We start from the raw sequence: 17,937 nt of genomic DNA on the forward strand, positions 1-17,937 counted from the left end.
AATTACAGACTTCTCTTTTGTAAAAGAATTCCGACCTAATGTAGGGATGTTTATTTACCTCGGGGCCATTGTATGCACCTTTTTGTCAATTTTAAATTGTAACTTGTAACTTTTCTACTTTTAATTATAATAGTATCTATGCAATATTAATAATAAGTAAGTATAGAAGCTGTAAAATCTCTTTTTTCAAAATATTTTTACTCAAGAAAATGTTTGTAGCATTTTAAAATTTACAATACAAATTATGTGTACTTTATTTACACATTTTAGGGTCAACCCGGGATAAGTGACTAGTTAAAAGATGAAGGGATTGAAAATAAAATAATACACTATGTCAACACTTTTAATTTATATATTTTTCCTATTATGCAATTACTATGTACTTAACTCAAATAAAAATTATGTTGTATAATATCTTAGCTGCTTATGACTTAGTTGAAAGTGATTCTTTTAAGAAAGGTTTAAAATTTACAGGTGTATAAATAAATGTTTAATGTATATGGTTGATTGTTTATTGCTATAATATAAGCACACCTATATTCATGGATATTTTAACATTTTGATAATATAACTCCAACTCCTTTGCATTCTCCTTGTAACAATGAACATTGATTTGTACTCTTGTATTGGCTTTGCAACAGATAATGTCAGTAACATAAATATAAATAAACAGTATGCAATTTGCTATGCTACAACGAATAGCAAACTGTTAACATATCAGGGCTAGAATACTCAAAAATAGTCTAATAATGTCTTTAGATACATTATAATGTGTGTCATTCACTCATTGAGATATCCAAGCCTAAATTTACTTGTGTGATAAACACAAAGTATACAATAGGCAACAGCGTAATGTTGTGGTAATGTTTAAATTATAAAACTCAACATGTTATTTTAAAATTAAAATATAACATTTTAAGAAACAACATAAATTTGAATGCCTAAATTGTTTATAAAAATATTACACAATTTTTTCACAATTATGTTTCTTATAAGCAAATTCTCCACATCGCTTAATCCTGCATATGCTTCTGCGCTATACATCTGTAACAAAAATATAAAAGGTATATGACTACAATACTGGTTCTACTTCTAAGATTGATATTATTGAACATATATTCAATGCAATTAATTTATTATTATTTAATTTGACTAGAGTAATGAAGTAAAGGCCATGGGATTATACAGATTGAAATAATAAGTAAATGACGATATAAACCTGTTATGAACTCAATGCAATAATAAATATTACCTAAGACAAATTAAATGTATTCAGTCATTTTCCATTGATTGCATTCTCTGATAACTTGGAGGTCCTCTATTGGTGTTGCCTGTGCATGGTGTTTGTATGTGGCCTGGTCCACGATAAGCTCCTTCTAATCGTGTTGCCAGATTTGATTTACCTCGAAGAAAACTATAAAAGAAAAAACAAACGAGATGATTTACAATTTGCCATAGTAGCCAAAATGGAATGGAGAAATATTATTGTTAATTAACTCGTAAGATTGAAGATCAAATACTTAAACATATTATCTACTATTTTCGAAGATAATAGTCAACGTGTGCCCCTTTATTGATTAAATTAAACGTTTTAATGTTCCATAAATATGAACTCTTCATCACATAGTCATATCTAAGACATTTATAAAGTAAAAAAAAATCTAACATACCTTTCCAGTTTCTCCACACACGCGTCCTGATAGTCGTGTATCCAGCGGACGCCGTTGAAGTGGCAGACGGCGCGCATGTCCTCCGGCAGCTCCTCCGGCTCGGGCCACTCGAAGTTGTCGATTATCGGCACTATGTTGCACTGCGATTGTAACGCTGCCACTATCTCCTGTAAGTTGGTTATTAATTTTGTAATGGATACTTCTTTAGAATAATTTTTATGACTGCCGACGGTAACGAACACACGAATAAACTACCGATTGTTATAAATATTTTATTAAACTATCACTCATTATATATTTTATTATTTTATTAATGTTTATAATTACCCGATGTAACCAGTCTTTCTGTTCAGTGTCTTCTTTACATTTGTCAAGAGCATTTGGTGTAAGAACTAACAGAAAATGTTTTGCTTGCCGAATGCTTTGAAGTAAATTTTCAAATTTTCCCGCCTCTAATCTCTCCACGTCAATGAAAATCGTAAATCCTCGCAAATGTAAATGTACTTTGAGTAAACTGGCCAGCTGTGACCCATTTGATCGCCTATAGCTAATAAAAACATCCAAATTCTTAACCATATTATCTTCTTCGAGACTCGGTAACCGACTTTCGTAATCTGGAATAAAGGTTGGATCTTAAGATATTATTTAAATTCACAAATTTTGGTAATATTTTTATGTAAGAGAGCGTTTATAAAATTCCACCAATAAGCCCTTTTTATAAAATATAAAGTGAACCTTTTATGAAGCATGTACTCATCGGTTGAGCAACATGAACCGTCCGAATTTAAGTTGTTATAATTAGATTGTTAATAGACTTGTTCACGTCATTTCTAAAGCGTGTGTAATGACAATCGTAAATAGCGTGTGAGTTAGGTACTATTTATAAGAAAAACAAACATTCTTTTTTAAATATAATTATTATGATTCAATGTATGTTTACCTCGTATAGCATTTAATATTCTTAATCTATGTATACTATTTTTAATATAGCATTCATTTTCCAATTGTTCGTCACTTAGACCTAGAATAGATTCCTTATCGACGCCGGCGTTCAACATAGAATAAGTGTAAACGGTGTATTCTGGGCCTATATTTTGTAGGAATTCATGTAGACTACATGTATCACGAAGGCTATAGTCAGCCATTTTCTTTAACTGCTGAAGTTCTCTTGCAAATCTGAAATATATCAAAAAAGTTTAAATACTCATATGGAATCCTCGCTTATTGACCAGTATACTGTATAATAATTTTTAGTACCTTTTTCGTTTGATTCCATTGTCTAATCCAATATCGTCCTTCAAATTATCTTCTGTTATTTGCAGTAAAAGATCACCATCTACCCTACTCTCATAAAAGTTATTTGCATATTCGAGGAACCCTATTTGTTTCACCCATTCTCGCACATCTTCAATAGACCAAAGAGGAACCTGTTGGGATAGTTTATGTGGCACCTCTTCCCCTATGAGCCTTAAAGCTTGCGCAGCATACTTAGAAGCTACAGCATTTGGACAACTTGCAACTTTCTTCAGGGGCTCTACTGCGCCAATTTCTTTGAATATTTCAGTATTACCCTGTTGTTGCTTTATACCTGCCTCCATGCAAAAGTGAAATGCTGCTAAATTTCTTGCTTCTTCTCTTTTGGAACTCAAAACCGGGACTAATTTTTGTAACCAGTTCTTGCTCTGTCCATGAGCATGAGAAAGATTTGAGCGGGCAAATTCTGATGGATTGTGTGAAGTAACAAATGGTTCTACTAATTCCAAAGTGCCCGATTTCAAAACTGCTGCCTCTATTTCTTTATTGGCAACTAGCACTGCTATAGCTAAACATGCGTAGTATTTGATATTATCGTCATGATGAAAAGCGAGAGGAAATAGCCACATAGGTACTTTTCTTTTTATCATAGCCTCTTGATTTTCTGCACCACCATATAGTGACAAATTAGCTAAGGCCGTTGCACAGTGTCGCAATGTTTCAATATCATTTTTTCTACATTCAAATAAAACTGCATCTAAGCCACCTAATCTAATAACATCGCTACACGTTCCTTCACTGTGTTTAAATAAGTGCTCCAATATTCCAGTTCCAATTCTTGAATACTCGACTAAATTTGCATTTTTTGTGCACACACAAGCGACATTTACTACTTTCTCTAAACCGTTTTTAACAACGTATTCTCTGTTTTCGGTTGTGAGGCATTGTTCAAGGATCTTTGCCGATGATATTTGTAATTCTGGATTCTTAGATTCCATACAATTTTCCATTAATAAGTCTAGTCCTCCTGAAGTCCGAAGCGTATTGCACAACGAATTGCCTAGTTCATGGCCATATGTAGGTACAGCCCAAGCTTTTCTTAACATTTCATTTACTTTGTTAAAGTGTAATGACCTGTAGTTATTATCCATTTTCTCTTCTTTAATCGCAGATATAAAAGCATTCATTCTATTTGTATATTTTTGTTTAGCAGCATCTATTTCACATTGGCTTGAACGAATATTAAGTTCGTCTAAATCTTCAAAAGTTAAATTTAGTAGGTCACTTCCAACGGGTTTGCTTGTTCCATTTAATAGATCATCTGACTGAAATAGTAACATGGAATTTTATATGTATTGTAACATGGTAAAAGTTAATAAATGGTTTTTGTCATACACCAATGCATTTTTACGTGTATAAATATATATTGACTATGTTTTATATACTTACATGTGACGAAAGTATTGTTGCTGTTGATGAGATGTTTTTGCTTGATATAGTCATATTCGAATGAGCCACACTTGAATGTTCCTTGTGAGTAAAAATTCCACTTGAGCTGACCGTCTGGCGCGCTTGTGATGTAGCTGTTCCTTTTCTTTCAGCACTAAAGGCATCCGTTTGTAGTCTAGAGCTGCATGTCGACATATTATTTGCCTCTTGGGTTCTCATTTCTGCTGTTTGCAGCGTCTGTCTCTCCTAAAAACATATAAACACTTGACACAAATTCGAAAATCGCACTATACGTGAGTGTATATTGAGTAAATACATATTTACAGGAATAATTATACGCAAATTGGGCTTTGGACGTCGCTTCGAATACATATTTAAAAGTATAATAGCTGGTTTGTGGAATTTAATTGAAACTGTTATATTTGTATTAAAAGAAGATACCGCGCGTCATGACTCGGATTATGTACTGAGTAATATCTATGCTCTATTGGATATAGGCCAATCGCGCGAGCATATGAAGATATTTTAAAGTTTGCGTATACGCGATGTTATAATAGCAGGCCGATGACGGTGATAGAGAATGTTCCAGGCAAGAGGCCCAACGCAGGATACGGAGGTGGACTTCATTATGCAATAGATAATATCAATAAGGCGCAACGAACAAGGTTACGCGTTATAATAAACAATCACAATAAACATTTTGGTTGAATTTTCATTAACTGCTTACAAGATTAATCTAGGATATCTAGACCACAATAATTTCGTTGAGTATATGTTTCACCCAATTTTAGCTTTTTTTAACATCCAAAACTTGCAAAAAGATTGTTTCTTTTATTTAATCCTAACTGATAATTACTACAGCACATTTGTTTTAAATTTCATAGTTTATTTACCCTGCCAGTGAATTCTTAGCATTTAAGTAAGTCGAGACGAATGATCTCACCGCGCTTGGCGATCCTCCGCGACGGAGAATCCTTGTCGCCCAATTAACTAATTTTGCAGCCATCGTGCGTCTATCGTATCAGTATAGAGCGCACGTGGTTATATAATAGTAACATCGTGAAGCTAAGTTGTGTTCAGGCGAAGGGAACTAGCTATACTGAGGGGTTAGCGGGCGCGTTGCTGAGACGTCATTTTAGGATTCTATTGATCGGTCTATGTCACGCGAGGTTGTGTCCTTCGGGGCGCGTTTTTAGCCTTACTAACCGGTGAGGTACGATAACTACCATTGAATCTCGTGACTGAAATACAAAGTACCATACGGTTTTGCTGTGTATGACCCGGTTCAAATGACTTACTCGTTGAAATGCCGCATTTTGTTCCGCCGTAAGGCTCTCTGCTTGTAATAATCTTTGCGTGGCGCCAACTGCACTCTGATCTGCATACAACACATCTCCTTGTTGGAACCTTCTGGACCTCGAACTATTTGCTACCGATTTTGAGGCACTAAAACCATCAGTGACTAGGCTGGTTGAACTTGCGGAGCTTGTACGAGCTGCACTAAATTTTAAATCATTTGGTGAACCGTTTTCACATAAATTCTGTGTGTTCTTTAAAAGTTTGTTGGAGTCAGCAACAAACATTAATTTATCGCCTATGTTATTTTGTTGAGTTCCAAATCTGTTGTAATTTTGATTATTACCAATTTTACTTTTTGCTACATCGGTTTCTAAAATATCTTCCATTGACTTTTTGCATCTGAAAAATATAAATATAATAATTATATTAATACATTTTAACGTTTAATTTTAAATAATATTATGAAGTGTTATAAATTATAAGTATTCTATTCTACTCATATAAATGTTAATATTTCTAGAAATGGGATAAATGGAAGATTAAAAAAAAAATAAAAAAAAATATATGGATACAGTGCCGCGCGTGTATTATGCGTATTAACGTGCTTAATATGTTAATAGCATCTACGGAGAGTTATTAAATTGTAATTTTCATATTACACTATATTACGTGCATACTTTATATTAAATAATTAATGCAAATATATAGAGCGCTTCGAAGATAGAGGGCGGTACTGCTATACTATAACTATACCCTTAGCTTTGATGAAGATTGGTATAGATATGATAAAAAATTACAAGTGCGATTCGAATGCATGATATGAATCTCGCGAATTTCAAGATAGTGCCCATAAATAAAATGTTCATTACCTTTGCCCAAATTGTAAACTACTAGAGTTGCTCAAGTTTTTCATTTCCGATATAGAACTTTGCAATTCAGTCAGGTTTGATTTCAGTGAGCTGGCGCGTTGTGAAGAACTTTGGATACGTTGATTTGCTATACTATTCATATTTTGCGGCTGTAAGATGAAATAATAGCACTATATTACCGACCCGATGGTTGTGTTAACTATGTCGCAGACTGCCGAATTAAATGAAGTAAGTTAGGTTAGAAATGTGACATTAACTAACCCGCATTTGGCCATGCGTTAATGTCATACCAATCCTTCTTCTATATCTTTAGTATACCCGCTGCAGGGACGCAATGCCTGCTGGATTACGTCCCTGCATCGGGCATATTAATACCAGATTTAATATCAGATTTATGAACAATACCTTATCATTTGCAGGTGTTGAAATATCATTGTTCATGATAAAGTTGTTTCTGGAAATTTGGTTGTTTTTCTTCAGAGTTTCCATTGAACTTGATCTGTCATCTTGTTTCATGTTATTATTCAGACTTGCGTAAGATGGAGGAACCTTTAACAAGATATACAAATAATCAGTTTTAAGTAATAATGTCACAACTAGACCAAATTTTATTGGGACCAGTTTTCTAATAAAAAAAGAATTTACGAAGTAAGAACACACAAAAAGTACCGTCGAATTGATTACCTCCTTTTTTGAAATCGGTTGATATAACACGCCGAGGATAAAGTAAAATAATTATATAATTTAAATACTTATCATAGAGAATCTTTAATTTAATAAACTTCATCTAAAAATGTGAGAACGATAAAAAACGTGGATCTAGTTTTTTGTATAAAACTTAATTTAGTTTGAATTATAATTTACACTAACATAAATTTCATGTTTATGTATTAGTGACAACACATTATATAAATACCTAATGAAATGCAAAACGGTGATTATTATTCAATAACTATTTATTTCAAGCTTAACGATGAGTAATATCCATGCATATTGTATTTCCTATTTAAGGTGGTATCATAACAGGTCACTTTAATATAAGAGATCGCGTGTGACTCAGCTTTTCTAGAAATATTACAATTTCACAAGTTTACGGGTACGTTATCGTATGTGCTTTACAATATGTCATGCTATATTAGCACCATATTTTGGATTTATCTAATATTATAAATGCGAAAGTTTGTAAGGATGTGTGTGTGTTTGTTGCTCTTTCACGCGAAAACTACTAAACCGATTGCAATGAAATTTAGTACGTAGACAGCTGGACAACTGGAATAACATATAGGCAACTTTTAATCCCGATATTCCCACGGAATATGGACTTACGCGGGTGAAACCGCGCGGCGCAGCTTGTATTATTATAGTTCTCTTATATTCCACTAGATGCACGTTTTTACTCGTGCTTACCTCGCATTAAAACAAAAATAAAACGTAGCCCCTGTCACTTAGGAAATTAGTTTACTTCTGGTGAAAGAAATTTGTGAAATCAAAATAGTTATAAACATATGTCCTATTTGTAACAAAGTTTTTTCTTGTAGTTTTTTCCACTATAATATTAGTATAGATTCATATTAATTAATGTAATTTAGTTATATCCCTATAATACTTTATTAGTAATAAAAATGCGTAAGTATCTCTGTCCACCTGTCTGTTTTACTCTTCTTCTTCTAACCTCACCTAAACGACTGAAACGATTTGGTTGAAAATTGTTACAAAGACAGTTTGGGACCCGAGACATAGAATAGTTAATATCTCGGAAATCCTACAGGAACGGGAAGCATGCGGGTAAACTATGGGACTATCTATTCCTCTGATTACGCGAGCGGAGCAAGTGACAAACTAGTAAATTATAAATGAAGAAATTTAGGGTAAACATATTAATATAACATTGGCATGGCAAATCTATTCCGATACAAACACATTTTATTATAATTGTTCCTTTGAAACAATCAGTGCATTACAATACAAAACAATACATACAACTATACTATATATGACATGTCATTGTATAACAAGATTTACTTGTACATTATTACTAGCTGACCCGGCAAACTGCTGTTCTGTCTTATTCTTATCATTTAGGGTTATAAAAAATAGATGTTGGCTGATTCTCAGACCCATCCGATATGCACACAAAATTTCATTTGAATCGGTCCACCCGTTTCGGAGGAGAAAGGTAACTAACATTGCGACACGAGAATTTTATATATAGTATATCAAGTATTATTAAACAATGAAAATTGTAAATAATTTCACGACACACAGTTCTTTAGTGATGTTATCTATTTCTTAATATTTATAACCTCGAATCGATTTAGCGGTTATTTATTTCACGTTTCTTTTTATACAATTTGGTTTTTGCAATCAAGTGTCGACTGCAAACAAAATATACGCATGTATCTTTTTCTGATAAGATACTTATTACTGTTTTTGTTGCTGTACAATATATTCCTACACTCTCAATATATTTTTTTACTTTATAACAAAGAATACGCAAAGTAATTATTTATTAACATAAAAAATGTTAATACATTAATTTATAGACGATGATTTTTAATGCGCAACTCACCTACAATTTATTTTATTTTCTTCGCACTTATACTACTGTCTGTCGATTGTTTTGCGCATAACTTTCACTACACAATCCAATATACAAGCTTCACTGTTTACGGTTTATCCTATTTAACATGTATCACGGGTTACGAACAGCATCACACGCGATGTCAAGTTTGATAAACAATATTAAACTTTTCATTCGTTGCGTGTCACATGTGCGTTGTAGCTACGCGAGTGGGCGCAAAACTTGAATATCGAACTATTGCTTTTGTGGCAGCGTGTCTGTGTGTTCGACCCATTGCTGATCACAATGGACTGACAATAAGCCGGCTTCAATGCCGCGCGATCCTTTCGACCTTCGTGTTTGCAAACCCATAGCATGTTAAGGTGATAGTGGTACTTAACGCACTCAACTACGTCTTTAACCTAATTGTGGTTGTGGTTAGATAGTATTATCGCAATCAGTTGCTTTATTTGGTATGATTGTTTATATGTTATAGTGTCAGAGGTTCAATATTAGATAAATTGTAACGATACCCACAGAGTGATCATCTATAGTGAATTGTCTTACGATTTTAATTGCTAATCAAGTAAAAAGTGAATTTATATAAAGTGTTAATAGCATTTAGTTATTACGTGGTTATTCAGAAAATTGTATATACGGAGGCTTAGCTAGGTTTAGATACGTTATAATATCATTATCCAAGCACGTTTCATAGTTATACAAATTGTACCATGAATCATCACATGAGCACGTGGTTTCTTATCATCGTGGGTACCGCGGGTTGGTTCATGTATTGGTATGAGTCAGACATCCTGTATCATCAGAAGTTTTAGATTATTCTTGAGGAAAATTTCGATAAAAATAGACAACTTACCTACTCAATAATGCTTAAGGTATGTGGTTATGAGCCCGGCGTCTCGTCATGACACAGTATCATATAACCTAATCATTGATGTTGTTTACAATATGATATCATTGCATGGTTTATAATCCACTATTACTATCGTTAAAGTCATTTATTAACGGAGCTTATTTTTACCATTCTGATGGATCAAAGTGGCAAATCATAATAAAAAATATGAAAAAAAATTCTTTTATTTTAATATTAAGTATATGTTTTCTTTTGTAAATTTTTAGGCTTTAGGTCTTTTCAAACAGTTACTTAATCTTGAGTTATATATTAATTAATAAAATATCCTTAAACTTTTTATCTGTCTTTACTTTTCCGTCAACGATAGCCAACATCAACAAAAAGCTATATTTTTTGGGACAAGACGGCATCCATTAAGAATTTTCGACACACCTCCCCTACTGGTGAGATTTTATACAATCCCCTCTCCCTACACCCAAAATCGTGTGAATTTTTTTAAAATGTATGTTTCTGGTGTAAGTTCAGAGGTTTTACTTATTGAGAAAAAATTCTCAAGATTTTTATTTTATTTGAAACGATAATATACGATTTATAACCAAACTACTTCTACTATGTACTTTCCGGAAATCGCAAAAACTCGTTCAACTCGAACCCACAACGCATTAAAATATTATTACAAATATTTCCCATAATGCATATGTCTTAGGTCAGTGCACTCGATTGACGTCATAATGTAAGATCTACTTAAGTTAAATGTTGGTATACTATCTCAAAAGAAAACACCAATCGATTTAAAGTGGATAGATTAAAGTACAGAAATAACTGCTATATCATGAATTATCTCTTTAAACAAAATACTGTGTCTAAAGACATAAGTTGATTTTGTGGTATCTAATTCGATTTTTTATAGCTCCTAATTAATATGTTATAATTTATTTAATTGCTACATTATAAAAATCTCTCGTTTTGATATATTAATACATAATTAATTCTAATGAATAACTTGACATTAAAAAAGTCCAAAACGAGATTGGTGATTTTAAAACAATCGCTACTCCAAATTTTAAAAATTATTTTAAGTTATCCAAAGGTTAAATCAAGAAGATTAAGATAAGGAAGGGAAATAGGGATACCTATTTCCAAATATAATTCACACATATTATTAAAAGAATACTGTATATTTTATGTTTGTATGAAACCGACTTCCTTAGACTTATTTTGACTCACTTAAAATATGTAGATAGATTTGATTCAAATTTTATGCACGAATCAAGCATCGATCACGGTACAATAATTTCATGAGCTTAAGTTATATACTCATTAGGATGGCTAGGATTCAATAATTTTCTTACGGATACTCTGTGCGGAAGTGAGATAATTGACATGATTATATCATAAAAGCATATTTTTTTTAGTTTTTATACAATATATATTTATTTTACCGTACGATTTATATCAGGTATAGTTACATTTTATGGAAAATCCAATGATCTTGACTTATTTAAATGTTTAATGTTCATGACAAGACACGCATCCATAATATCTGGAATGTACCAATTATTTCGATGATATGCATAGGGTAGTTTCGTATGTGTTTCCCTACATAGGTGAAGATGCAGCGTACACTTCTATATGTGGCGTAGAGTTTTCCATGACTTAAACATTTAAGTTTTAATAATGAACTAAATCGTAACGACATTTGTTAACGACTGGATGTAGTGTGTGCGAGTAATTCCGCAGATTGAGTTAGTTATACTTAATAAATACCTACATTAGTTGCCCATGAACGATATTTTTTATAGGCATATGTATTATTATTTGACAAATGTACATACAGACATGTCAATGTTAAATATTAACAATAACTGTCCAAATCGAGCTCTCTATAATATACGTGATTAAGTAATTAAAGCAGTGGAAATGTATAGTACATTTTATAGGAAAGTTAAGATAACTCGTGTTTACGAACTGGTTATGGATCAGGTACTGGGTATGGTACAGGTTCCGTACAGGATTACTGGATTTCTTTTTAGTCAGGCTAATCATACCAAATTTGGTTCTGGCTCTCGGCCATACAAATATAAGTAGTAGCTATCTAGTTTATCCTTAAAGCAAATCAAATTTACTTAGAAAAAATTATAAATATTTTATTTATTGTTGGTTTCATCGTAAGCTTTGACACCGCTGATGGGTTTTGAAAATTCTTTCATCAGAACAAACTTATGTTATTCCTGAATGACGTTATTTCATTTACTTCTTTATTTTTCAATTTGTTTATTCCGCGGTAACTAGAGCGAAGCCGGGACGTGCGACTATGTGCGACAAAACATTTTATTATATAATATGACATTTAGTTATCAACACTTTATATAACAGTAAAAACCCTATTTATATATGAGCGTATTTTTTTAAATATGCACAGTATAAAAAGTTTTCTTTCGTTCACGCATGTTTAGTTAACTTGTCTTACCTTCTTCGGTAGAAAACTCCTTGGTTTTCCCGAGTACGAGGTATAAGTATATGACGACATATTCTCATTGTTTGGTACAACCATTATTTGAAAAAAAAAGATGTAAACATCAACTTCACTTCAATGTTCCATACGATAACGATTGCATAAATTATTTATTTTGTTAAAACATTCTGACGCAATATACGGTAACACATAATGTATAAATTTCTAGCATGGTATCGTTGCACTAATAAAAAGAGTCTGTCTTTCAAGGTTTATGTTTACGATACACTATTTGTGTTGGGAATTAAAACATAACTCGGTTGCCGTGCTCAACTCGACAAGTTGCTTAGCGGACTGACATCGAGTTTTCCGCCTGCTTTTTATCAATGCAATGCAACGTCTATATCGCTATCGTACATCTGTCTCTTTCTTAGTGTACGACAAGGCAAGGGAAAACTTCTTGGGAAATAAATTTTGTTTTTCACACTTTTTTTTCACATATTTTTTAAAAATATTAGCTGAAAAACAAACATATCGTTCCCTTTAATTGTTCGTAATTAGTAATTAGAATCGTATGCTATATCAAACCTTTATTTGGTTGTTGACGATGGTTTGGAAATTTGAAATTGGTAAACTATTAAATCATGAACAATGCAGCTGCTGGTTGGTATAAATGAAAAAAATATTGGTAGCTATGGTCCTAATATTCGATAGTCTCAATTTTATTTAAAACTATTTCGTACCGATTAAAATAAATATATAAAATCATACAATACATACGAACTATAACTCAATAAACAGCTGAATCTATAAGGAAAGAACGTGTCATTAAAAACAGTAAGTAGAAATGTGATTATTCACAACATTTCATTCTGAACTTGAAATGATTTCATATTTTCCATACAAAATTATTCATTAAGAGTAGCTAAGATAGTTTTTATTGTTTGAGACTGTGCCTTAGTCTACTAAGAATTTCCTATCTATTAAGATATCATTTTATGAAGTTCTTCGAATTCTGCAAATAATCAGTCATTCAATTGTAGGAAATCATTAAGGAAATCGAAGAAACATTTAATTTTGGTTTTCAAGAAAGAGTTTTGAATACTTTTTTGAGGAAAACTGTAATTGACATACGTTTATTTTATTACAATTAGTTTATCTGCACAATAGTCATGTGAGATGTGATCCACGGGATAAGGGCAATATGACTATTATGCATCATAACTCGTTTTATCTTGCTCGAGTGGCTTGCAGTCTCCCATGTCCCATGTGAGAGATATCACTTGAATCACGTTCTATGTATTATTCTATAGGCTTTTCTACTTACGAAACAAAACACAGTAGCGTGTTACTGTTTCACACCGATCTTCTGTGGGCGTGTGGTTGCCTCCTCGGTGCGAGCTGGCGCAATTCGTGCCGAAGCGTGCTCGACTCCCACACACAAAATCTGGCACTCAACTGGCTTTCAAATGAAAGGTGCATCAAAATCGGACGATCTGTTTGAGAGCCATGATGATGACACTAAGATATACACACCGTTGGGGATAAAATTATCCTTATCCGTAACAAATATCCTTCCTTTTGTCTCAAATTATCTTGCACAAAATTTCATCCAAATCGGTTCAGTGTAGCCGAGAAGAAGAGACAGGCAGACAGACTGAATTATTTTCAAATTTATAATATTAGTACCGATATGTACTTAGGTAATTAGGAACTTTTTACAAAGAAAACGAATTTCTTAGTAATTTTAAGACCCATGACGTAATATTCTTATCAAGAGCAAACAATAAACCTAAAAGACTGAGATAAAACAAGTTTGTTTGAAAAATAGCTTTGATTTTTGCAGCTAGAGGTTGACCAAATGATGCATCCCTATTTAAAATGTATAATTACATAACGAAGTAGTATTAATACACATAAATACTTTTTTCTATAGTATTTTCTTGTGTTCGATTTTACGAGAGTATTTAGAAATTAAAAACTTCTTTTTTTTTGGATTTTAAACGCGACTTATTCATTATATTATTAACCCGACGTTTCGAACACTTTACAGCGAGCGTGGTCACGGGGAGCACACGTTTGCTGTCGCGTCGCCTTTAAAATCCGTTAAAAAGTTTTTAATTTCTACTTGTTTCTATTTCTTTTTTAATAGCTTCATATATTTTCACGTTTATATATAACCGACGCCTTTGGTTGAAGGTCGATTTTGAGATTTAATTCATACAGTAATTCCATCAGTTTATCTCATTATCCTGATTAGGATCGCCAGGATAAAATGAATTCCTTACTTATACTCTGTATTAGAGCAAGTGAGACCATTTAATTTGTCTGTTAGTCTTTTTAATCCTTTGAGCCTATATTTATTGGGTCTTATTTGTTTGGCCTTGGCAAAATAAATTTAATCAATTAGAATTTAAATCCGTCCAATCCATTAATAAAAATCCATAAAAATGCAAAATAAGTGACGTTATCATTTATGAATACTTGAATACTACTGATGAACTCTTAGATGCAACCAAGAGAACTATGTTTAAAAGTGTAAATGTTATTTTTGTTTTAATGTTAAATCTATACATTCAAAATCCAGTCCAGTTAAATCTATACATTGCTTACACGTTTTAAAGAAAAGACACTGAGAGTTTGTTTTTTTTTTTTGTTAAATTTGAAATAATATCTTTTTTAAATCCAGAAATTTTGCAGCAACTGTCGTGCCATATAAGGTTTAAAAAATTATAAATTCATTAGATAATAGTAATACACTAAATATATGTCAAATACATACTATTAGTAACAGACACAAAGTATTAGAACACTGACACATAAATGATCAGAATAATTCGTAATTTGGCTCTGCTTCAATATTACTTTTACCTACGTCATAGACAGTTATCAACTCGACGCATCAACTATTCAGGTTTACGTATATTATATTCCATAATTAAATTTTAATCTTTTGATTTATTTTTTGTTGCTTGTTTTTTATAATTCCAGATATAAAAGGTTCTAGAATTCTAACACGAAATTGATTTCTTGTTTCTTCGGGAGGTACAGTTACTGCTTTGCTGACACTATAGTTTTTCCAACAATGTATACAGTTATATTTTAAAAATGAATAAATTGCAATTTCTTACCGTACCTTTTTGTATTCGTGGCGCGCTAGATGGTAAGTGATCACCAAAACCCATGAATATTTGCAAAGGGGCCCTCTGTAAATTCTTTGCCCGCTTTTAAGGGATAAGGAAAGGATTAAGGACGGGAATAAAGGAATGGACTGGTAATGTTGAGGAACAGGAAGCATTATGCATACTTTGACTCATTATTATTTTCTAGCGATAAGTACATACCTTATATATTATTTTATCAAGTGATTTAAAATTTAAATAATGTTTTATATTTTCCGTCTCAGCATCATTCTCAAACCCCGTTAAGATACAATTGTAACTTTAGCTAATGGAATGTAAAAAACGCTTGGATCAGATAGCAAACTCTTCTGTCCTTGGCCGCTAATAATGCATATTAGATCATCATAGAAAAAATGCCTAATGGACCTTAATAGATTTAACGCGTTGTGCCTACAAGATGCTCCATGTTAAATTGTTCTGTATAGTTAAGTAAGGTTTTATTCCGCGTTTATTTGTCATATGTACCAAGATGATATTTCACCATCATGGATATAGTGAATGAATATTAAGTCTAAATTAAAACTTGTGTTCAAATAATTGCTCTCCTTCAGGGGGCCATCGGATTTAAAATGTAAAAATTTCTTATATTGATTTTTTTTTCGAAATGGAAAGCTGAAGTATTACTCTACAAATTTGACAATTGATATTGCGGTAGCTACTACACTTCTTCCTCCTTTTATTTATTACTAGCTGCGCCCCGCGGTTTCACCCACGTAAGTCCGTAACCCGTAGGAATATCGGGATAAAAAAATGCATATATGTTATTCCAGTTATCCAGCTGTCTACGTACCAAATTTCATTGCAATCGGTTCAGTAGTTTTTGCGTGAAAGAGTAACAAACACACACATCCTTACAAACTTTCGCATTGATAATATACTAGCTGCGCCCCGCGATTTCACCCACGTAAGTCTGTATCCCGTAGGAATATCGGGATAAAAAGTTGCCTATATGTTATTCCAGTTATCCAGCTCTCTACATACCAAATTTCGTTGCAATCGGTTCAGTAGTTTTTGGGTGAAAGAGCAACAAACGCACACACATCTTTACAAACTTTCGCATTTATAATATTAGTAGGATAATATTAGAAGAATGTATGGAATACAGAGTTATCCAAATATCTATAATTTATTTTAAGTGAAATTTAAAATTTTTGTAAGTCACCGATAAATTATTTTCATGGCTTATTATCAAGCCTCTTAGGGTCCTTATTATTTACCGTGTCCAGGCCTTGTCCTTTGTCTAATAAATAGACCTGATAGTCCCGGGATGATTAAAAAATTATAATATATCTTGGGATTTTTTAATAAAATAATCTGCTAGTAAAAAAGAAAAATTTATTCTTTGTTGGACTTTTTTGTTACAAATAAACATAAAAATTATAAGTGCTATGAAGTATAGACAAACCGGTTTGTCTATTTTGCGTAATATTTTTTACGATTGATATAGCTGTCCTACAATAGTTTACTCATACGTTTATCTAATTTACATGTACATATAACACTTCACGATTTCACGTAAGGAATATGCTGCTAGCGCGCCAATAAATATTATTGAGTATTCAGTAACATACTGATTTATAGCATAGTAGGAATTATATTAATAATCAAAATGCAATGTCAATGAAATTTTAAAAATAAATGTCACATAATGGATTACGTTCAAGATAACGTAAATATGCGTAAGATAACATTGATCTTACGTCTAATTTATATGACCTTGCAACATTGAGCGAAAATATTGTTACCTGCTCAGGGACACTTTGTTTTCCATTTGCCAAATCTTTGTTTTGCGTCTCTATTTTAGTAACACTTTCTATCGGTGACTCTTGAACCTTGATGTCATTCGTTATCAATTTTTCGTTGTTTGTCACAAACAATTTTTCATTATTTTTCTCTATCGGCTTGAAATTACACACGTTATTGGTGTTATTCGATGATTGGTCTTTTTTCGCGCCCATTTCGAATGTTTTATCACTGTCCTTTTGCGGTTTATGTTCTTTGTGTTTTTTGTTCTTCGCTTGTTTTTCATTTAGATTCTCGGTTGTATAACATTGCACATTACCCATATTGATTAGCAAACATTTCGTAATATTCGGCCACCAAAAATTGTCGCGGTGTATCGATCGCCAAGCGCGTCGGCGTCGGCGCCGGATCGCGGAATGCCCGACTGCCAGTGAATCGTAGTGCCCATTGGGTGTTATGAGTCGCATATTTATTATTTGACGTACAATTATACTATTTTAAATTAAGATGACTATGATAAAAACATTCAACATGTTTACTTTATACGGGCTAGTTGTCCCTGAGTTTTATTTATATTTTCCATCA

The 17,937-nt window shown here is 32.5% G+C and overlaps 1 protein-coding gene across 3 annotated transcripts; it reads right to left on the reverse strand.

Moving 5' to 3' along the window:
* Positions 1-330: 330 nt before the first annotated feature.
* LOC119834923 (NAD(+) hydrolase sarm1-like) lies at positions 331-17,787 on the reverse strand. 3 transcript variants are annotated; one of them, XM_038359461.1, is made up of 11 exons: positions 17,355-17,787; positions 6,947-7,090; positions 6,542-6,690; positions 5,672-6,071; positions 4,374-4,619; positions 2,928-4,249; positions 2,611-2,846; positions 1,998-2,284; positions 1,671-1,837; positions 1,253-1,414; positions 331-1,044 (listed from the first exon to the last, which is right to left on the reverse strand). In XM_038359461.1, exons 1-10 carry the CDS (start codon positions 17,673-17,675, stop codon positions 1,273-1,275), a joined length of 3,414 nt encoding a protein of 1,137 aa, XP_038215389.1. In that variant the 5' UTR covers positions 17,676-17,787; the 3' UTR covers positions 331-1,044; positions 1,253-1,272. The 3 variants fall into 3 exon arrangements, with proteins under 3 accessions (XP_038215389.1, XP_038215390.1, XP_038215391.1); XM_038359462.1 differs by lacking the exon at positions 17,355-17,787 and adding an exon at positions 12,443-12,780; XM_038359463.1 differs by lacking the exon at positions 17,355-17,787 and adding an exon at positions 9,111-9,440.
* Between the last annotated feature and the right edge of the window lie 150 nt (positions 17,788-17,937).

This window comes from Zerene cesonia, chromosome 20 (genome assembly GCF_012273895.1).
Source record: "Zerene cesonia ecotype Mississippi chromosome 20, Zerene_cesonia_1.1, whole genome shotgun sequence".
Lineage (NCBI taxonomy): Eukaryota > Metazoa > Arthropoda > Insecta > Lepidoptera > Pieridae > Zerene > Zerene cesonia.